At 60.2% G+C, this 22204-nt stretch overlaps 1 protein-coding gene across 1 annotated transcript; it reads right to left on the minus strand.

Moving 5' to 3' along the window:
- Positions 1–32: 32 nt before the first annotated feature.
- On the minus strand, positions 33–21316 carry DPH1 (diphthamide biosynthesis 1). Its single transcript, XM_072978711.2, is given in 13 exon segments — positions 33–775; positions 3754–3888; positions 4012–4090; positions 4249–4349; positions 4958–5114; positions 7129–7197; positions 10023–10144; positions 10303–10457; positions 12332–12410; positions 12412–12454; positions 16602–16665; positions 17973–18125; positions 21057–21316. Coding segments are annotated over 13 exon segments (1323 nt in total). The 5' UTR covers positions 21136–21316; the 3' UTR covers positions 33–688.
- Between the last annotated feature and the right edge of the window lie 888 nt (positions 21317–22204).

The following is a 22204-nucleotide window of genomic DNA, read 5'->3' on the forward strand; positions in this document are numbered from 1 at the left end:
CATTTTGTTTTGCAATACAGAAAACATTTCCATCACAAGAACTTGCAAATATTTATTTCGCTCTTCATGGCTCCACTTCCCTTTTGAAAGAACAGGAATCGCAACCGCCAGCAGAAGCCGGCACCCTCTGCGGACACCTTCTGGGTCCTCTCCCATCTTTTTTTTTTTTAATAATCAGAAATGATTTTTTTACCTCCTTTTTCTCCGAATGGTTTGAGAAGTTAGCCAGGTGGAGGGGCTTCTCTTTCAGGCCGGAGGGGGGGCGCGTTACAGCCCAGCCAACCAACAGCCCCCCCACACACACATAACCAGCTCCCAAGGCCACCGGTTGGGGAATCTCCCCCCCCCCAGGACTGCAGTCCCAGAGGGAGGCGCCGATGCAGGAGGCGGCTTTCAGAGGTACACAGCAGAGGATGGCCTGGCCCGCTGGCATGGATCCGTCCGTCCCCCTCCTTCCACCAGCAACTTCTTGCCAGCCTGGCTGTACCAAAGCAGGACTCCGAAACAATGCAAGCCTGGCAGCGTGCGTGCGTAGTGGTGACGATGGCGGACGTGCAGCTGCCCCTTCACAGATGTCCCTTCCTGCCAGCACTGGTGCCCAAAGCTGAGGTCCTCCCCGGTTCTTCGTGCCTGCTTCTGAGGCAACGTGCGGTCCGGAGTCCAAACGCACCGGGTGCTGCTCCGAAACTCACGGCTGCTGGAGGGCTCCCTCCGGGCAGGGACAACCCCCGCAGGCTTTCTCCCCAGTTGGCAGCCTCGACTCGGCCACCTTGGCCTGCAGTTGGAAAACACAGACACAGTCAAACTCCCGCGCTGAACCACCCACGCTCACCCCTCCGTCTTCGGGTGCCCTTATGAGCTTGCTCTGGTGATCTCCCCTTCAGCCAGAGGGGATCCAAGCAGGAGGGGCTGGCGCCGCCCCTGCCCATCAAGCGCCGAGCAATCATCATCCACCCCCAGTAGCATCAAGGCCGTGGCTCAGCTCCTAAGGTTAGTAGGGCACAGCCGTCCCTCGTGGCTATTGTGGGTCATTTAAAAGAACCAAGCCAGAGAGATGCCGGCCGTGCTGTGCAGCCCATCTGCTTGAGGAGCACAGCCGCCTCCCGAATTTCTCCCGTCCTGGGCTCCAGTCGCTGGGCAACACATGCAATATTCTGGCACCAGAGGCTCCTTCGTCCCTATCCCTTAAACCCCATCAATGGCTCTATCAAAGAACTCACCCACACCCACCATGACTGGGAGGGGGGGGGAGAAACGTTTGTCCAAGGGGACCTTTCTGAGTTTACAGGCCATCCTGTTGCTGCAATTAAATCTTTTCAAATTCTTTACACCGCCCTGCAGGAGGGCAGAGGAGATGGAAGCATCGTTTGGGGAAGTCTGCTGTCCTGTCTAGACTGCTTCTCCAAGTCTCTCTCACACACACATACACACACCCACAATTGCTACTGGTCCAGCGATGAAGCCTTCCCCTTCTGCCACAGAGCTTCAAGCGTTAATGAATTAATCCATACGCAATTAAAGCCGTGAAACAGCATGTCCCTGAATGGCCTCCAACGGGCCTTGCAGGTTGGAGACAAAAGCATGGCCTGGGAATTGTCTCCACACAGAGATTCCTCCTTCTTCCTCTTCCTCCTTTTAACCAACAGAAGGACAAGGACCCTTTCCTCTTGAGGAGGCCTGGGGATGCCTTAATCCAACCCGTAATGGCAGCAAGCATGATCAGTGACGGGGAATTAAAACCTTCTGTGATCAAAACGGCTCGATGCATGCTTGCTTTTGAGAGAATTCCCCCCCTCCACTATAACATGAAATATCATTTATAATTAGTCATTTATTACTCAGGATGAGACATGGCTTATGGAGACGGCCTGTTTTCTCACGCTTCTCCCCAATAGGCCCAAAAGATCATCTGCTCAGGCTTTGTTGACAAGCAAAATTACATAAACAACGGTAAGAGCCTTTAAAAATATTATTAATGTTAGTTCTGAGCGTGATGGTGGCACTGGCGTATTATGTAATTGTATTTTATTGTGGTGTTACGTTTATCTTGTTTAGGTTGGAAGTTTGTTTGATAATTAAAAAAAATAACAAAAATAATGTTAAGATCCTGATGATAAATCAGCGAGAAATCATCTCAAAAGCTGTAACAGTGTGTATGTGTGCATTTAATGCATCAACGGACCATTTGGCAGCCGGTGGAGGGAAGACGGGTATTCATTAAGGTTCAATTGGGAAACAAACGAGAAGAATTTTGTGGCATGGAATCCATTTGGCGTTAACGGGAAAGCTCGGGAGAAAAATCCCCGTGATTCAGGGGCACGAGGGTGCCCGGACAACCAAGCAGGAGTTCTACTGAGTTTCATCACTTGAACTCGCCACTGGAGGGAGACTCTGCCCTAAAAATAAAACCTCAAAAGCTGAGACTAAATATATATATATATAGAGAGAGAGAGAGAGAGAGAGAGATTTGGAAGAAATTCACTCCACTGCGGGCTTCTCATGGATCTGATTAGTTCTGCACCTCCCGTGCTGAGTACATTACTGGATGCAACGCTTGGCTGGAAATCTGTACATTTCTGGACTCAGGATGCATTTCGGGACAGAGCGGGAGACTAAGCACGTCCAACCACATCGGTGCGGTTGAAAACTGCCAATAAAATACTGTGCACATTTCTAAAATATGCATTGACCGGGTTTTGTCTGTGGAGGCATATTGAAATAACTGCGCCTCGGGAGGGAACATGCAAAATGCACCTATAACTGGTTCCGTTCATGGGTGTGTGGGCCTAAACACAGGCCTGGAGGAAGAAAAAAAGGAATATCCTGCAGACGTGTTCGTGACGTGTCTACAACACCTGACTGGAGAGCGAGATGGGAGGACGGCCCCGTCCAAACCCTGCTGGGGCCGTCCAAATCTCCGTGATCAGAGACAGTGAGAGGGCCAGGGCTCCTGGGCTCAAGCTCCTGTCACCTCCAATTAAAAGAGGGGGTTTTAAATGGCAGAGGCGGTATGGCTCAGTCAGTTGGAGATTCTGGCTGCAGGGCCAGCGGCCAAGAGTTCAAATCCCCACAGAGGGGCCAGCTGAAAACACCCAGAGCACAGCACAGGGTGGGGTGGGTGTTGGCAGGGGGGGGAGGGACACGCTGTGGGGCTTATGTGCCCGGATAGCCTTGGGTAGCTGGCAGGGTGTGTGTCTCCCCCCCCCCCCGGCCCCACCCGAAGCAGGGACTGAGTGGAAACCGCCTCTGAACACTTTATACCACTTAAAGCCCTTGGAATCAACTTGGCAGCATGTAATTGCTGTTATTAATTAAGACAGCCTCTTGAGGAAGAGCTTGCACAGGGTGGGGGGGTTGCAAAGCAGAGCACGGAGCACCAGACCTTGCAGCCCTCCCCCCCCCCCCCGGCCGGAGCCCTCGTTGCTGATGGAGCACAAAGGAGGAAGGGGCTGAAAGGGCGAGTCTGGAGGTCCCGGTTTCGGATCTCCTCACTGCCATCACTTACTGACCTTAGATGAGGGCAGGGAACCGCTGGTTCGCTGGGCGTTTTGGATTGCAACCCCCATCAGCCCCACGCTGGGAGAGGAGGCAGGCGCTAGGGCAAAGGGACCCCCCACTCCCGCCTTGCAGGGCCAAAGGTCAGAGCTCCAGAACGCAGGTGGGGAGTTGCAAATGCTCTCCAGCTCAAGAGGCAGAGGACGGGGGGGGGGGGGGGAATCCTCTCCCCTCCCCCTCCCCCGTCCCGTCACTCACCTCCTTCTCCCTGGCCGCCTTCTGGGCCTGTCGGGGGCTGCCGTGGTTTGCCGTCCAGGGCCCCAAAGACTGGCTGGCGTAGAAGTCCATGGGGTAGATCTCTTGCCACGGGATCTGCTGCAGCGCCACAGCCGCCTGGCGGGGAGGACGGGAGGCGGGAAGTGGGGCAGGGAGGCGCCATGGGTCTCCCTTTCCGGTCCCCGGCCTGCCCCCCTCCAAGAAAGACACCCCCCACCCCGCCAAAGGGGCAACACTCACCTCGTAGGGCGTCAGCAGAGGCTTCCCGAAGGCCTCTCCCCAGTCGATGGAGAGCCGAGGACAGGCCACCTGGACCCACCTGCAGGCGGCGGGGGGGGGGGAGAGAGAGCAGCAGCGCTCAGCGGGCGGAGCATTTGCTTCAGACAGCAAAGTCTTGGGGGTGTGTAGAAAGGACAGAGGGAGGGGAAGGGGTCCCCTCCACGCTGCAGGCTGGGAGGGGAGGGGAGGGCTACTCACGCCTGGACATCAGGGAAAAGTTGCAATTTGCTCGGGAAAATCTCCGAGAGCAGAAGCCGGACGAAGGGCTTCCCGCAGGCCTGGAGGCAAGATTCCAAGTGCTGGGGATAAAACGGGGGGGGGGGGAAAGTGGGGGGGGGAGAGAGGTAAGGTTTTTTGCCAACAGTGGGGCAACCAGATGTGGAATGTCCCCCCTGCCCCCCCACACAAAAGGGGCCTGACCAGGGGCCCCCTCCCTCCAGGCCGAAAGGTGTTCTTGTATTTGCAAAAAAGGGGGAGTGAACACAGAGACACTCAAAAAGGGGGACTGGGCCCCATGGATGGACGTGGGGAGAGCCCAAGAGACCAGGGCTCCTCTGCCCTTCCCCCCTGCCATAATGGGGGGGGGGGGTCTGTCACCTGCCCCTCCCTCCTCTTCATCCTCAGCCCGAGTGGTCCTGAAGCATTCCAGCCGCGTTTGCTCATTCTAGCCGGGCCGGGCCTTTCCTTGGCCTTTTCCTCGTTAGCGGGCAGCCGGTTAACAAACGAGAGTGATGGGCACTGGATGTGCTTCAATGCACCCGTCATTCACTCGCTCCCTCACTCGCTCCCCCTCCCCCTCGCCCCTGCCCCCCCCACCTTGCAGCCTTTGAAACCTGTGGAGCAAAGCTCCCGCACGGCCCTTCCCTTGCACGCGAGGAGAGAAGGGAAGGGGATCGGGGCCGCTCACCTCCAGGATGGCCGGAGACCCCTGGCGCCCCAAAGTGCCCAGGATCAGGCCCCATTTGGAGGCGCGCGCCGCCTGGCGGATGGCCTCCTTCCGAGACGCCTGCATGCGTGCGTGGGCATACTCCTCCTGGGAAAAGACCTTGCTGTAGGGGTCGTACCTGCCGGGGGGGGGGGAGACGGACACAGGAAAAGTGAAGAGGCAAGGCCATCCATGCATGTGCGCGTGCGCAAACACACAGACACATATGGGAGAAGGGTGGGGGAAGAAAGGCCGGGTGGGGGGGGAGTCAGACCCCTCTGCCACAAAGGCTTCCCGCCCCCTGCACAGGGACCAGCTGCCAGGCCAAGAAGCCAGCAGTCCTGGGGCCGGAGGGGGGGGGAGAGGGAGGGAGGGCGCCACGGCTGGGGCTCTGGACCTCCTCTGGATCTGGCCACCCCTTGATTTTCCCAAGGGGAGAGGGCTGCCTCTGGGGCAGGGGGGCCGGGGGGGGCAGAGTCACCAGGAGATGACCGGGGCATGTTTCTCACGACAACCACCACGTTCCTGCGAGGCAGGCCAGGCCCCCAAAGGGAGGACTCAAGGCCCTCCCAGGTCACGCTCCCCCCTGGACCCTGAACGCCCATGGCTGAGGGGTGCCAAAGGGGGGGGGGAAAGGCATATGGGGCCGGCTCCAGCGCCTTCCACCCACCCCTAGGATGGGAGCTGTTGCAGGGAAGGGGGGACCCACCTCGAGACCCAGCGCCCCCCTCCCTCCGTGGCACCCCGCCGCCCACCCCACGCCCAGCAGGGGCCACGCTCCGCCGCTCCTCTCCCTTCCTTTGCCTCCCAGGAAATAGGGGTGATTTGTCACCGGGGCTCGACCAAGGGAATTTTAATCAAGGGGGGTGGGCCAGCGCGGGGCCAGGCCGCCTCCCCGGCCCATAAAGCTGCCGTCCCTCCGCCCTGCCGATAACAAACGGCCTGCTCAGAAATTCAGATGTGATGAGGCGGCCGGGCCTCGCCTGAGCGGAGGAGCGGCTCCTCTGCACTCGGATATTTCATCATCATCGGCTTTCAGCAGCCTCATCATCGCGTTTTATGGCCTCTGCCGCCGCCGGCGCCAGCAGCAGTGGCAGCATTTGGAGCGAGGGGGGGGGGGGAGAGAGAGAGAGTTTAATGGGTGCCCCAGAAAACGCTTTTACAGGTACCTTGTCAAAATGTTTAGATTTCGGGGAAGTAAACGGCAGCTGCTCTGCTGGGCAAAGGAGGGGGGGCCCTGCCCGGATTCTGGCAGCTGTTCAAGGCGGCACCAGACGCCTGGCTTCTGCAGCTGGCCCTTCCCAAGCGTCTCCCCCCCCCGGGGGTGTGTGTGCATCGTCCCCTCACCTCGAATTAACGCACAGAAGGAAACCACGTCCACGCTGCCCAGAGGGGCTTGACCATAACAGATAAAAGAAGCAAGCGCCCCCCCCCCCGGCAGAAAAGCCCATCCCCAGACCCGGAGGAAGGGGATTCATCCTCTTGCCGCTTTGGCTAAATTCACAAGAAGCAGGTTTTGTCACCCTCACCCCCCAAAAAGGACAAGCGTCCTGCTGGAGGAGGGCTCTGTGGAACTCATGGCCACTGTACGCCTGAGCCTGCAAAAAAGGAGCCGCTCTCGGGGAGGGTGCGTTCCCACCGGAAGGGAGGCTTCCTCTCCCGGGACAGACATAGCAAAACAGCAGCTTCTGCAGTGGACGCTTGAAGGCAGGATTCAGGAGCAGTAGGAATCCCAGGGAGGAGAAGGGCTTTCCCAGGGGGACGGGGCAATAAGGGGGCAGAGACAGGGGGGAACCCCATCAAGAGCCCGGCCGGTCTTTCGGCTGCAGGCACGACTCTTTCCAGGCCCGTCTCCGAAAACAGAGCTTCAGACGGGGGGGGGGGGGCAAAGTCTGTGCGGGGTGTTTGCCTTTCCCTAATCACTGTTTGCCGTCCTTCCCTCTCAGTCCAGCCTTGAATCCCCCAAACTGCTTTTGAAAGGAGAGGGCTCCGTGCATTTAGCCGTCCTCATCGGGGCTGGAGGGCTGCCTCGCCTCCGAAGAACCACCAGCCACTGGAAGAAGGGCAGCAGCCTCTCCCCCCCCCCCCCCGGACACGGCCCTCCTCAGCCTTCTCTCTCACACACATCCAGGCACACGTGCGCGCCCTGATACCTGTAGGCAGGGACCCCCGGGTTGGCGATCATGATGGACTCCAGGTGGAATCGCCCGTCTCCGAGGTAGCTGGAAGGGAAAGAAGAGGGAGGGCGGGAGGGCAGGTAGGTGGGTGGGTGGGAAGATGAGCGAGGCCCCCGGGGTGGAGGATTCCTGCACCGGGGGGGGAGCAGAAAGGGGGCCCCCTCCCCAACTTCCCAAGGACCCCTCCCTGGAAGCTCAGCGAGGTCCCTCGAGGGTGGCCCGTCTCCCCTTTAAGCCCTCGTCCTCCTCCCTGCCCAGCTCATTGCGAGGCTCGGCAGCCGCTCACGCGGCATTAAAAAGCGCTCCGCTTGTTCTGTGACGATTACATGATTTTGAGTCAAAAAACAAACAGCCCAATATCAATAACGACAATAGGATAAATAAATACAAACTCAGAGCAAGGAAAGCGGCAAACACTGGCATAAATACACCAAACAATCTGGCGCGGAGCCTCTCGCCGCTCTGCCTGCCCGGCCGTTTTCTTCCGAGGCCGCTCATGGATCGGCCGCCTCTGAACAAGGAGCGCTCGACGGAGGGCACCCCCCCCCCACCTCCTCAGTGAAGCTGACCCACCTTCCACCGCAGAGACCTCCTCCTCCTCCTCCTCCTCCTTTTCCATGTATCACCCTGCCTCCAGGAAGGAGCCTGGCGGATCTCTGCCTGCCGCAGGAACCCTGGGCTGCCCAAGGGCCTCCCTCCCCAGGGAGGGGCAGGAAAGAGGTCTCAGGGAGCCTTGGCTGCCGGTCAGAGCGGGTCCTATGGGTCTCTGGAGGAACCTCGAGGGGAGCCTCCGGGGTGCCTCCGTCCCTACTCAGGCGAGGGCCACACACAGACCCTTGGCGCGGTCCGTCGGCCATCACCCCCTCCTGTTCCAAAATGCACAGCGGGCTCCCGACTCCCATGGCATGCCCACACTAAACCTCTTGCCAGAAGCCGCCGGGCTCCCTGTCCTGTGCGGGATTGGCCAGCGTCCCAGCAGCAGGAGAGCCATCGGGAAGCGGCAAAGTTGGCCACCGAGGCAGCAGAGTCAAGGGTGACCTGGCTGGAGCCCGGATTCCCTGGCAGGGAAGGGGAGGGCCAGACCCCTGGGCAGGAACGGCCCCTGTGTCGGGCCTGGGGTGGGGGGAGCCCAGGAAGACAGGCTTCCCTCCGAGACCCTCTTCTCTCCATCCTGCCCGAGGCCTCGGACAGTCTTCTTCCTCCTCCTCCCCCCCCCCCAGAGCCGTGGAGGGGGGGCGCAACTCGTTTAGTCAGGAAAGATCTGGGTTCTTGCTGTAATCAGATTTCAAGTCCCAATTACATCTCAGATGCTCTTCATTCGGCCGCCCTAATGGAGTGAGAGGTCGGGGAATGAATCTGGACGGAAAACCCGACTAGATTTGGGCTGTTAATTGGACTGTGACATTTTGGAGAATCAAAGCTCATTTGTCCGTTTGGTGCTTCCTTCTTTCCTTTTCTCTTTGTTTTAAAAGAACGAACGTTTGCCCGAAAGGCCAGCAGGAGCAGCAAAGGGGCAACGTCAGCCGTTCGGCTGGCCCTGAACCACCGACGGCGGGTGGCGAGAGGGACGCATTGGGGCTGAGGTGCTACGACCCCCCACCCCACCCTGAAGCACCCCAAGGGTCTCTGACAGCTGGAGACTGGGAGGGGGAGCAAGGCCGGGCCCCCCAGGATGGACAGGAAAGCCAGGCCTGTGGAACGCAGCACCACCAGAGGCTGCTGGGGAACTCCAGGCCACGAGATGTGGCTCTTCCCCAGATGGGCTGAAGGGCCATCCCAGGAGTCACACCCCCTCCAGCTGTGGGTCAGCCGGGGGGGTGCCACCCCCCCCTCCCGGGGAAAGGGAAAGCAACGGCCGGATCCCAAGGATGGCCCAAAGCAAAGAGTGTGTCATTTGCAGCCCACTGGAGGTTCCTGGACTACAGGTCCCATTTTCCCTTTCCAGTGGCCACGCCCAGGGCTGATGAGAGTCGTAGGCCAACGGGGGAGGCGAGAGAAGATAATGAGAGATGCCTGCATTTTGATGCAGAAGGCTGGTGAGTGGCCGGAGGCCCTCCTTGCCTTAAGGCCTCTTCGCCCTCAAACAACCCCCCCCCCCAGGCTTCTCCTTCCTCTCCTAGACGGGGAGGGGTGGCTTCGAAAGGCCCTCCCCCCACCTGGCCTCTCCCTCCCCCCCACAACCGCCCCCTCCACTGACAAGGGTGTTATTTATCTCTCCCCAGCAAAATTTCTGCACGGTGGTGTTCACACTGCATTAAGCATTTCCATTACCACCAATAATTAGGTGCATGCAAACCGGGGGCTTGTCTAATTCCTCGTCCTTAAGGAAAATTAATGGGGCAGCAGCGCCATCGGCCCCCGGCTATCCATCTCCCCCAGCTGCCAAGACCCAGCCGGGGCTCATTTTTTTGCCCCGCCTGGAGGCAAAACTTACCGGCCTTCCTGGCTGGGGTGTCCACACAAGGCGAAGTTGCTTTAAAAAGGCGGCCAAGTTCTCACCAATGCTAACAGGGCACGTTGGCGGGACCTGTAAATGGCATCTTCCCCCCCCCCGAAGGGAAAGCACGGAGCAGGTTGGAGTGGGCCAAAGATGCCCTTATAGCAGGGGGGGACACGCTTTGTCTATTTAGCCCAGCATGAGAAGCGCTGCTCCGCCAGTTCCAGTATTCGGCTGGCAAGTTCCTTCCCAACCACGAGGACTACAAACACACGACCTTTAAAAAGGACGGCTTTCAAAAGGAGTTGAGTTGGGGCTCTTTTGCAAGCCAAATGTTGGCCCTTCGGGCACGAGGAAAACAGCCGCTCCCAGAACAGCCCCGGGACGGACATTTTTCAAAAGGAGCCTGTCTCTCGTGTCGGCAGCTACTCACATGATGGCGTCCGTGTCCCGGGCCAAACGAGGGGAGGTGCAGCCCAGAATCTCCCCAGGCGAGAGAGGCTTACACTGCGGGGTGCAGACCGTGTACTCGGGCCGAAGCTCCTGGGCAGCCGCCTGCAGGGGGGGGGAAAGGGGGCCAGTAATGGACTCAGCGCCACGCACACCCTCCGGCCGGCCACACGCCTCCCTCCTCCTGGGAGGTGGGGCACGGAAGTCTCTATCCCCCCCCCCAATCCTGACTGAGGGACGACCGAGGGTCCCGCTCTCCTTACCTGCAGCGCAGATACAAACTGGATGGTGCTGACGAGGGCCAGTCGGGTCCCTGGGGGGAAGTTGAAGCGCAGCGTCTCGACGAAATGGCCCGTGTCGATCTTGATGTCCACAAAGACGTACAGCATTTTAATGCCCTGAGTGGAGTCTATGGGAACTTTGGGGAGGGGAGCAGGGGAGGAAGGCAAAGCTCGTTAGGATAAGAAGACACATTTGCACTTCATTCTTCCCTCCTTAAAAAGACACCCTAAGCTTCTGGCCCCTATGAAATCCCCCGGAACAAACACGGCCACAGAGGTCACCTTGGAGGGAGGATTTCCGAGAGTTCTTTGGGTCCTTCTTACTCTGATTCCCCACCCAGGCTATTCCCCCCCCGCCTGCCCCCCCACACACATTTGTTGCCAGGGATATGGACCACTAGCTTTTCTCCCCCCGCCCCATTAGTCTCCGCTCCCTCTTCCATCTCTTCCTCTGAGCCTCTGCCCAGCAGCACAAAACTGGGTCAGGAGTTTGGGGCTCCCCCTCCATCTGACACGGGTGAGGTGGATCCTCCAAAGACACCCCCAAAGTCCCCCTGAATCATGTGAGCCGGGGGGGGGACTTTGCTTGTGGTGATTTGTGAACTGGGGGGGGGAGAGTAGAAAGGGAATATCCTGGCAGTGAGGAGGGGGCTCTTTGCGTGTGCAGAAAAGCCCCTGCCTTTGATGGGTCTCACGCACAGCCTGGTTCTCTTTGCCCCAGGCTCGACCTTAAGAGCTCAAGGGAATCTGGGGGGGGGGGGGAGCCATCCCACATCCCTGAAAAGGTAAAATAGGCTCCACTAAAGGTGTCTTAAAGTGGTCTGGTGTGTGAAGTGGGGGGGGGGGAGGGGAGAAGAGAGTTTGCAGCTCCCTTTGCAGCCACAAGGGGGCAGGTTGCAGGCTGCAGCATTGTGGGGTGGGGGGGGGAGAGAGAGAGGCTCTGCCTGCACCCCCAGCAAAGCCCTGCGGCAAGAGGAGCAAAGAAAGACTGGGCGGTTGGAGGGGGGGTAGAAGGAGGGCAGCCCAACCCAGGCTCCCCCTCCCTCCTTGCCAGCTAGGGCCCCCACCTTTAGGGAGGAGACGGCACCCAGAAAGAAGGGGGGGCCTTATCCCAAAGTCTTCCCACCCCCACCCCCAGAACTGTGCATCCCCTTCATTCCAAAGAGACACGGCGTCTCCTCCACCTCTCCGGCTCTTCCCTTCCTTCCCCCCCCCTTTTTTCCTTCGGGGGGGGCCATCAGGGCTGGGGCTGATCCACCTTAAGAGCTCATGGTGCCCCTCCCTTTCCCTCTACCCCCCCCATCCCTGCTCTTCCCCCCCCCCCTTCCTTTGCCTGTTATTTTGAGCTGATTCCATCTCTGGGTGGACTTCAAAGTTAGCAGCATCTGGGACAGCAGCACGGTTGCCACGGCAACAGAATCCAGAGTACCATTCCGTTCCGCCTAGGGAGCCAGGAGGATGCTCTGCCTTCTCTTCCCTTCCCTTCCTCTCTTCCCTTCCCTTTCCCTCCCCTCCTGGCTCAACCCAGCATCCTCCTCCTCCTCCTCCTCACCAGCCCTGCCACAGCAGAGTGTGCACGTGCATGCCAAGCAACCCCCTCCTGAACCTTTCCCACGAGGGGGGGGCATGGGGGGGCATGCATGCAGGAAGGGGTTTGCCCTCCACGGGGCAACCAGGGTGAGGTGGCCAAGGAAGGGACGCCAGGCAGCCGTAGGAAGAGACAGAAAAGGAAGGAAGGAAGGAAGGAAGGAAGGAAGGAAGGAAGGAAGGAAGGAAGGAAGGAAGGAAGGAAGGAAGGAAGGAAGGAAGGAAGGAAGGAAGGAAGGAAGGAAGGAAGGAAGGAAGGAAGGAGGAAGGGCTTTGGTGCAAAAGGGTGGCAAAGTTCCCAGACTTTGAGGCAGAATATTTGGGCAGAAATCTCTCTCACCTCTTTTTCTCAGCAAGGCCTACACCACAGGGCTGTGGTGAGGCTAAAACAGAGGCGAACGAAGCCATCCGCCTGGATACTTACTCAGGCAGCTGTGGCCGTAATGGACCAGGAAATCGGCTCCCAGGGCCCGGGCGGTGAAATCATCCACGCAACACGCTCCCGTAGGTCACGTCGCCCATCACCACGGCCTCCGCCCCCGTGAACCTGGACGGGGAGAGGACGACACAGGTGTGCAGACCAGCGGAGCTCCCCGGCAACTTCCCCAGCTGGGGCGCTGGGACCCCCAAAGCCTGGGTCCAAGTCTCCCCACACCTGGCCACCCTCTCCTGACTGGGGACCCTGGGCCAGACCGGCCACCCCTCAGACTCGGTCTCCCAGATGGCAAGTGGGGGCGGCCCTCCACCTCCGGCCTCTCTGTGGGGTTTCCTTGCAGAAGGAAAGCTACAAAAAGGCCACAGGATGGAGTGGAGGAGGTTGTGGGGGGGGGGGAGGACAACCCCTCCCAGGCCTTAAGGGAGAGGTGACCCCTTCCCAGAGGGGAGGGGGAAAACTGACTGCCCCCTTTGCCTTGGGGAGGACTTAGCTTGAGGACTGACCCCAACCAGGCCCATTCACTCACTCTCAATTCCCCCCCCCCAAGAAAAGGAACCCAACTCTTGGCTTTAGCACCGGCTATTCCGGAGATGTCAACATGATTAACTGGGAGGGCACTTAATCCACTCTTCAATTGGAGAAAGCTGTTTGCAATTCGGAGGATTAAGGCGCTCATCAAAAATACGCGCCTGGCTTCCTAATGCTGCACGCCAGCCGATCGTAGGACCAGGCGGGCCAGTCTGGAAGCAAGGAGGCATTACCTGAGGGAGGGGAAAGGGGGGCTGCCAGGGCAGAGAAAGGCCATGGGGGGGAGAGAAGGCGAGAGGATCGGGTGCTTAGAGCGCGAGGGGTGGAAGGTCCTGCTCCACCGGCCAAGAGCGGCTTTAAATACATTCGTCAGACTGAAACCATCTAACGATGTCAAGTGGCCGACGCCTCAAAGGGGCGCTGGTGACCGGACCCTCCGTCTCTCAAGTTCCTCCCCTCCTCGCCACCCTGGTGCCGTGGCATTCCTGTGCCCCCAGAGGCACCTCTGGCCGAATGAGGAGTTCTGTGTGGCTTCCAAGCTTGCGCTGCTGTTTCCATGACTTGTTGGCTCAACCAAAGAGTAACGATGAACTAGCTTCTCCTCTTTTTCCCATTCCCGGTCTCCAGCTTTTCAAACACATTTCCTGATGAAGGGATCTGGAGATCCCAAAAGCTGGCATTCCTAAGGGTGCCCTTTGCGGTCTACGAATATGAAGGTTTGAAAAAAAAAAAGTTTTCCATCCCGGGAGAACTGCCGTGCATGTACTGCCTTTTTAATCTGGGCACAGACAGTCCTCCGAACGGCTCTCTGCCTGCATCTCAGCCTGGAGACGCCTCATAAACCGCCAGTCAGGACGAGAGGGGACAGCGGCAAACGTCTGCTGTCAAGTCCAAATGACGCGGCGGGCTCTGATCCGGGGGTCTCACTCGAGCACCTGCCGCCTAGACCATCCTCCAGAGAAGCCAGAGGGGGAAAAAACACCACCACCCTGTTTCCGCCGCCGCCGCTGCCAGAGCTGGGAGGCCTCACGGATTCTGACCGGGGCAACCGACGCAGGTGCCAGGGCTCCTGGGGTGCCACCTGCCCCCGCCCCCCCCCCCCCGGAGAGGAGAACTGTGTTTGGCTTTGCCCGCTCGGCTCCATCAAATGTCACCCAATAAACAGATCATTAAATCTGATTGGAAAGGGCCGGAGGGCATCGGATGCCACGAACCATTGCCTCCTGTTCTGGGCAGGAGGGGGGGGAGGCTGGGGGGGGCTGGCAATAGGGAAGGGGCTCCCCTGCAGATATGGGGGGCAGGGGGCGCAGGCCCTGTTCAATGCTATCCCAAGGTCATAGAATGAAGAAAAAGTCACCTGGAAATGAAGCCAGAAAGCGGGGGGGGGGGGTCCAGCTGGGAAGGGGCTTGGAGGACCCCAACCTGCCCAGGAAACTCGGATGCCTTTGGCAGGGCCTCCTTGCTGGCTGGGGATAATGGGAGTTGTAGTCCAACCTCTCTGGGCAGCAGGACCAAGGCTGTGGCCACAAGAGCCTCCTTCCTCCTGAGGTCCTTCAGAGGACTTCCTCCCCCCCCCCGCCACCGGCCACCCCACCCTCCAGGCCCACAGCCAGGCCGGCAGAGCCCCGTGAAACGTGGTGGTTCCTGCCTACGCAAGTTCATTAGCAGAGGAAGGCTGCACATAATTAGAATAACGGAGCGCCTGATTTCCCTGCAAATGGCTTTTGGGGATGGGTCTCCCACTCCCGCCCCTGCTCCCCCCCCCCGTTCCCTCCTCCTCCTCCTCCTGGGGATCTGGGCTATTTGAGGCTCCCTATGGGCATGGAAATGGGGGGGGGGGTTTCCTGGAAAGGGCATCCCACGGGGAGGGGATGAAGGAGGGGGCAAACAGCTATACCTCTGGCTTTGAGCCCCACTGAACACAGGGAAACGTGGGGGGGGGGGGCTGGCAACAGAACCCAATGGATCAGGCGGGGGGGGGAAGAAGGGAAGGGAAGCCCCTCCCACTCTCAGCATCTCCCTTCAGTTGCCTGCTCAGCACACTCCGTAAGCCAGGGGCTCGCCGGATTTCCTTGGTCTCCCAGCCCTAGCTTTTAATTGGGGGGGGGGGTTTCCAAAGGGTTTGCCAACGATGCCCCTTTCAGGCCCGACATTTCCGTGCCCGCCCAGTTCCATGTGCTACGCTCGGCAAAGAGGCTGAGCGCCAACCTGCACGAAGGGGGTGGCTGGACGGGACGGGGGGGGGTCAGACTTGCCTCTCAGCTGCCTGACGCAGAGAGGCCTCCAGGAGACGAGGCAGCCGCGCAGGGGAGAGAAAGGGGACAACGCCCCCCCCAAACACTCATACCCAGCACAGCCAGTTGCCCTCCAGTGGGGCCCCTTCCATCCACCAGGGCTGCTGGGGAGGAACTGGCCCCAACCCCCCCCCCCGCCGGGGAAGCTGACCATCTTTAGACCGCCCCCCCCCCTTAAAACTGGCCAACCTTGCAAGCCGGCAGATCGGGGCCAGGACAGCAGCCCTGCCCCCTTCCTCCTTGCCCCTCTTCTCCCCCCCCCCCTCGCTTGCTTTCTCATCATCCCTGGCAGGGCAAAGGAAGGAGGAGGAGGAGGAGAGGAGATGATCCCCGGCTGGCTGAGGCTGAGGGGAAGTCATGCTTCAGGTTTCATTCAGATAAAAGGATCGCCATAATCAGCTGCCTTTGAAGTCAGAGACATGAAAGCAGCCCCATGCTGGGAGGGAGGGGGGGGCAAGGATCCCTTAAAGGAGCCGGGAATGCCTGCCGCAGGAGAGGAGGGGCAAAGCCACCCAGCATGGGGGGGTGGAGGGAAAGACGTTGGCATTGAGGGGGGGATAGTGGCCCTGGGACCCCCAAACGCCATCTCTGCCAGGGCGATGCAGGACCCACTCGGCTCCTGCGCCAGGACAGAGCAGGGCCAGCTTCTCAGCTGACCGCAATTCTCCGGCCCCCCAGAGGCATGGCTCGGTGGGGCAGACTACATGTCCCATCCTTCCCGGCCAGCAGGGTGTGGAGGCCTGCCCTCCTAGTCTCTCCCTCCCACTCTCCTTCTGCCTTGCAGACAGGACTGACTACAAATCCCAGAATCCCCACCCCATCCCAGGGCAGTTTAGCCTGACAATGGGGATGTTCCTGGAGTAGGCACCAGATCTGTCTGGAAGGAGAACATGGCAGCAGCTCTGAACAGCAGGGAGGAAAGGCAGCCCGATGACCCCCCAGGGGAAGGTCCACAGCCCCAGCAGATCAGTGCCTCTTCCCCCCCCCCCAGTGGCTCAGGGGAGAGGGAGCCCTGGGAGGGGAAGCAAATCTCCCCAGGACGTGACTTGGCCCGCCCAGCTAGCCGTCCAGCAAGAGGCCAGAGCCAGGCCCTCGGATCATGGCCAAGTTGGCAACTCTGGGTGGGGGGCTTCCCAGGACTGGGGGGGAGGGGCAGGGCCCCCTTCCCCACCCACCCGCACCCCACACAGGGAGCCTCATTTCAAATCAGCCGCCCTGCAAAATGTCAGGGACACCCGGAGGCTTAGCCAAGAAGAGACACCACCACCCTCTGCATCAGATTGTGCGTGCGCGCTGCGTCCCGGCCCCTCCCCTCCCGAGCACCCACCAAGGTGTCCATGCACACAGACACACCCACAGCCTCTACTTGCCAGCCTTCTGCCCTGGTCCAAGCGGGGGGGGGCGGACTATGAACCTCCCCCCCCCCGTCTCCTCACCTCTCAATGATGTCAGCCAAGGTGCAGGCAAACAGGAGGAGGCCTTCTGGCATCTGCAGGGCCACTGGGGGGGGGGGAGAGAAGAGAGAGGGGCGGGATCCCCGCATCAGAAGAGCCTACAACAGAGGCACAGGCCCAGTCTAGACCCCCACCCACCCGCCCACCCTGCGTTCCCATGCCGGGGGGGGAGTCCCAATTTCTCCTACGACGACACCACCACCACCACCCTGACCAGGATGCGGGATCTCCGAGAACGGTTGCCCCCCCAGAACACCTGCCGGTGGAAAGCCAAGGTCTTCGCTGCTCTGAAGAGCCAAAGGAGCAGCCGTGGCCTCCCCTCCCCTCCCCTTCCCCGGCCACCCCACAAGCCCCCTCTTCCCCGCCAGCCCTGCCACAGAGCGCGGGTCCCTCTCCAGCAGGCGACGCGCGGCCTCTCTCTCCGGCCCGCCTTGTCCGATCCCATTACCCTCCTGACGGCGAGCCTGAGCATCGCTGTGACGGGCAGCTTGCACAGGCGAGCCGTCCAGTCTTGGCAGGGAGGGCACCGGTTGGCAGCCCAGCCATGAGGGACCCGGGGTGGCACCCGGCTCTGTTTTGGCACCCTGATGACCCCTCTCTTCCCTGCCCTTACCCCATCCTCAAGGCTAGGATTCTCTCCCCCCCCCCCCAGAAACACACACGCACACATACAGCCAGAGAGAGAGAGAGAGAGCAGTAGGGATGAATAGCCATCAGGGGGCCAGTCCGCACCAACCCCCCCCCCCCTTTCCAAGTGTCACTTTAGCTTTGATGCTGTGCATGCAGGAAGGGAATCCAACCCAGCTGTTCCTCACGGGCTGAAACATTGCCAGTGGCCCAAATAAACAGCTCTTTACTCGAGCCAAGGAATGAGGGCCTGGAGAGATATCTCTCACGCACACATTCATGAGAAAAGGAGATCTTCACCGCCCTCCCCCTCCTGATGCACTAGAATGAGAAGCTACCCCTTTTTCCCTTCCTCGTTTATTAGGATGCAGCAAGCTCTCCTGGCTGGATCTCCGCTCCAGGGTGGACCTGCGTGACCACACGGTGGCTGCTTTGGGACAAGGGCTTTTAAAACTCAGAAGCCCCGGATGGGTTGCTTCTATCTTTTTGACCCAAGAGCCCTTCTCGGCTTGCTCCAAGAGCATGCACACGCTTAGCTTCACTAAAAGGAGCAGCAGGTTTTTATAACACACAGAGATTTGGGGGGAAGTGAATGGGGTGGGAGGGGAGGGTTTGTGAGGTCATTCTGCCACTGGTGGCAAGAAACTGCCCCCCCAACGGGTTTCACAGGCTCGTTTTCACATTTGTCCTGAGACCGACCGGCACCCTTGCCGTCCAGAGACTCACCCCGTTTCGCCCCGGCCTGCTTGATCCTCCACACGGTTTTGTAGATCTCAAAGTTGTAGTTGGCCGGCAGCACTGCCGCGGCCGCCTGGAGTTCTGGGTCCGACAGGATCTCCGGAGGGATCTGGTGAGCTACTCGGCGGGGCGCCCGGCGAGCTGCAAGAGAAGGGGGTGAAGGAGGAAGAGAAGCAGCCGGGGGTGAGGAGCCGTCACCCGCCGAGGGACTCCCCCCCCATCCCTTGCCCCTCTCCTCAACCCTTGATCTCAGAAAATGGGTCGTGCGCACCCCGCGTTGAGGAAAGGGCCCCGTGCAGGCAGTCTGCGGTTCGTCCAGAGCGAGACCCGGCGTAAACCGGCTGCTCCTTGGCCCTTCCTTGGCAAGACAACACAGCGAGAGGACCGAGCGAGAACCGGGGACCAGGACTTGGGGGTCGGGAACACTGTGGTTCTTCTCCCCAGCCCATCCATAAAGCTTTTTTGGTGGTGGGGGGGGGAGGTGTTGGGACAGGCACGGTCTTTCTGCCTGCCCTCACCTCACAGGGTTGTCGTGCGAGTAACGTGGAGAAGGAAGAAGCCTTCTTCCCTTCGGAGAACTGTGGCATAGAAAGAGGGGAAGGATCCTCATCGGGCGGGGGGGGGGGGGATAAAAACTCCAGGGCGGGACCGGGCTGCGTCCTCAAGAGCATGCCCTTCGGTGAAGGGGAAAAGGACAGAGAAAAGACCCAAAAAGGGATTTCTGGAAAGCCGTTCCAGGGGAGGGACACCAAAACCACAGAAGGGAAGCCGCCTCTCCCGCCGCCTTGTCTGGGCCTCCCTGGGGGATCCGAGAGGCTCCTCCAGCCGTGGCCCCACACCCGGGTTGGCGTTCACCCCCCACTCCTCCTGTGCCGATCCCCCCCCCCAGGGCCTGGTGGCAGAGGGAGCAACAGCAGGGAGAGGCTAAGAGGGAGAGAAGGGTGGGTGCCCGGCACACACACACACACACACACACACACACCCCAGGGAGGGGCCAGGAGAGAGAGAGAGAAAGAGAGAGAGTTGTCGTCCAGGACCACCAGGTGGGCGCTGACGCCTCAATGACAGCCATCATCATCATGCCAGCTTGCTGTTCTCACACTCGCAACGCCCTTTTTTAGCACCCACGTGGCGTTGTGTGAATCAGCGCCAGCTCAGCTCAGCAAGGCGAGGCTCGCCCGGGTGGGGTGTGAAGAAGGGAGGTGGTTCGGGGCGGAGGTCCGATGGTCCTGGGGGCTACGGGGAGTGTCCCCCCCGAAAGAACAGCCGTGGGTGGCGGTGGGCAGAGGCCACGCAGAGAGCCGCCACTGACTCACCGCCGACTCACGGGGGGGGGAAGAGAGCGAGCAGTGGGCACAAGCGGGCCCTCGTGCTCACGGGCAAGCTGTCACGCAAAGAGAGGGACAGGCGCCAAAGGATGGGGGTGGAGCCGTCCTGTCCTGTCCCATCCCACCCCCACCCCCACCCCCCGTCTGCCATTGACTCACTGCCTGGCCTGGGTGGCATCTCATGGGGGCACACGCACCCCCCCCCACTCCTCCCTCTCTGCCTCAGTTCCCCAACAGGCCAAGAGAGGACTCGATCTGTTCAAGGTCTCCCATGAAGATTCACAGCCGAGTCTTCTGGACTGGAAGCTCCTTGGGGCAGGAGCCTTTTATCTTTATGTACACCTGGCAGCCGCTGAGGTTTCCGTAGCATCAATAACAGTAACAATAACAGCCTATTGTTAACAATCACGGTAAGGAACATAAGAGTTTTCAGCTACAGAGCCACCAGGCCTTCTGGACTACCAAGCACCTCATCCCCTGCCAGCAGGGCAGATGGGCTTTCCTGCAGTGCCGGGACACCTTGAGGACTACCTTCCACCTGGCAGATGCGGGGGGGGGGGCTGGGGGTGTCACCAAGCATTTCCTTTCCAGGTTGCCAGCCCGGCAGCTCATTTAGTTTCTGTTTGTTTGTGAGGGAATATTTATTCATTGCATTTCGCTGTATTTGCTTTGCATTATTCTTATCTTTTTCCTCCGCCTCCCTGAGAGGGTTCTCTCCTTAAAGGCGACTTAAAACCTTGATTTTGAATAAACAAACGTTCGGATTAGGTGGTGAGTCAGAGAGACAGGGATCAGGTGGCCCCGCAGACAGGCAGGCCACATGTGCCCCATCATCCGCCCTCGCTGTCTGTGGATGATGGGAGCTGCAGTCCGCCGCCATCTAGACAGGAGCCACACTTTGCCCGCTCCAGACACAAGGAAATACTTCAAGCTCTTCCGACAAGGGTGACTCCCCAGCCTGGATCCCTCGTGAGGTGCCTCGGACTATGTCTCCCCCTAAGGCGCAGCAAGCCAAGCTGGCGTTCTCCGGATGTCCTGTACTACAACTCCCATAAGCTTAGGCATTAAGAGCTTGTCACCCTAAATCTAGTTTCCTTTTAAGATCCTAGAAGGCCAGGAGGGGCCAAGGATCTCTCCCTCTCCTCTCCCCCCCCCCCCTCGGCTTCCTTCCTTCATTCTAGCCATCATCAGGACCTTCTTTCCTTCCTTCGGGACCCCAGGGACTACATCTCCCATAACCCCACACGCCAAGGTCATGCGAGCCTGGGGGGGGAAAACACACGTCACGATCGGAGGCAAAACTCCGCGGAGCGTGTCGGCCGAGAGAGAGGCGGCGGCAGGGAAGCCGAAGGCGAAGGCGAAGGCGGGGGGGGGGCAGCCCGAGGAAGCCCCGCTGAGGGTTTGCACCGCGACACCCACCCTTCAGGCGGCGGGGGTGGGGGTGGGGGGCAGATTGTCCAGGCTGAGCATTCGAGTTTGGGGGGGGGAGAGGGAGGGAAGATCTTGGGGCAAAGCAGCCCAACCGAGCCGGGGAGGGCGCCGGCCCCCGCCTCCCATGGAAGACCCCCCCAAAAAAAACACCGCATCCCCTCCCGGGGTTTCCTGGCGGGGAGGGGCAGAGCCCAAAGGCCTCCCCGCCGCACAGCCAAGCCCTCCAGCCCGGGACCCCTTGCTGCCCCCCCCCGGAGGAGCCCCCTCCCCCCGTCTTTCCTTTCCCCTACCCCCTCACCCCGACCCCCGTTACCTGCCGCCGGCGCCGGAGCGCAGCCCTCGCCCCCTCCCGCGGCGGCGACGGCAACGGTGGCTTCTCGGGGATCCGCCATGGCCGCCCAGCCCACGTGGAGCCCAGAAAGGCAGCGCGAGCCGAGCGCCGTTTGCCCGGCCAGGCAGGCAGGCAGGAGCAAGCGGCGCCCGAGCGCATCGATGGGGAGGCGAGAGCGCCGGGCTGGTCGGAGCGCCGGGAAGTGCCTTTCGGGGGACTCCAAATCCCATACTCCCCAGCCTTGAGCTTATGACCCTCTGGGGAGAGGAGGCTGCCTCGTTGAGCTTCCGTCGCCGCCGCTTTCCCCCTGCCTGCGCCAGAGCCTTGTTTGGGCATCTAGATTAGCAACATTGCCTCTGAGCCTGTGCAGAGTGCAAGCGGCCGGGCCGGGATTATTTGCTTTGCTCCCCATCGGAAGCCCCTGTTTGTTCTGCTTCTTTATTACTCCGTGTAACAAACTTTAGGGGAAAATAAAGGTCTCTTAGTTTTTTATTGTGTGTCTATTTCGAGACACACACAGGGAAGTACCCCTCACGGTTCCTTCGCCAAAATGGGTGCATGATCCAGAAGCCATGCTGGGCTTGGAGGAGCCGCAACCTCCTGAGAGCCGAAGGGGCCCCTCTCTAATGCAGCCCCCCCACCCCGCAAGCAAAGTCCCCCCCTCCCGCCCCCTATGCCCGCTGCTCAAAGGGCGACTCAGGTCTGCATTCCAGAAAAGGAGAGTCCCCTAGCCCTCTCTGTGGCCGTGGCCCCCCCCCCCAATGACCCTTCTGGTGGTCCCTGCCACACAATTGGCTTTTTCTTGTTCCCTGTCATTTTTTGAATGAGGAGCTCATGAAGTTGGGCCCTCTTCCCCCCCCCCCCGCACACACACACACACACACACACACACACACAGCCTGAGTGACAGCTGCCCCCCCCCCCCCAGGCTTCATCTGCTTCCTTCTTTCACTGCTTACTCAGCGCCTGAATAATCCACGCCTCTCCTCGGGCTGGTCAGGCGCTGGCCCCGAGTGGGCTGCCCCTTCTTTCTCGTGGCTACTCTCCCCCCGAGTTCCCACGGGCCCTCCGCCGCCTGGAGCCGGCTTCTCTGAAGCTGTGGGCTCTGGTGCCCACCCACCCCCGGGAGC

This window comes from Pogona vitticeps, chromosome 7 (assembly GCF_051106095.1).
Source record: "Pogona vitticeps strain Pit_001003342236 chromosome 7, PviZW2.1, whole genome shotgun sequence".
Classification (NCBI taxonomy): Eukaryota; Metazoa; Chordata; class Lepidosauria; order Squamata; family Agamidae; genus Pogona; species Pogona vitticeps.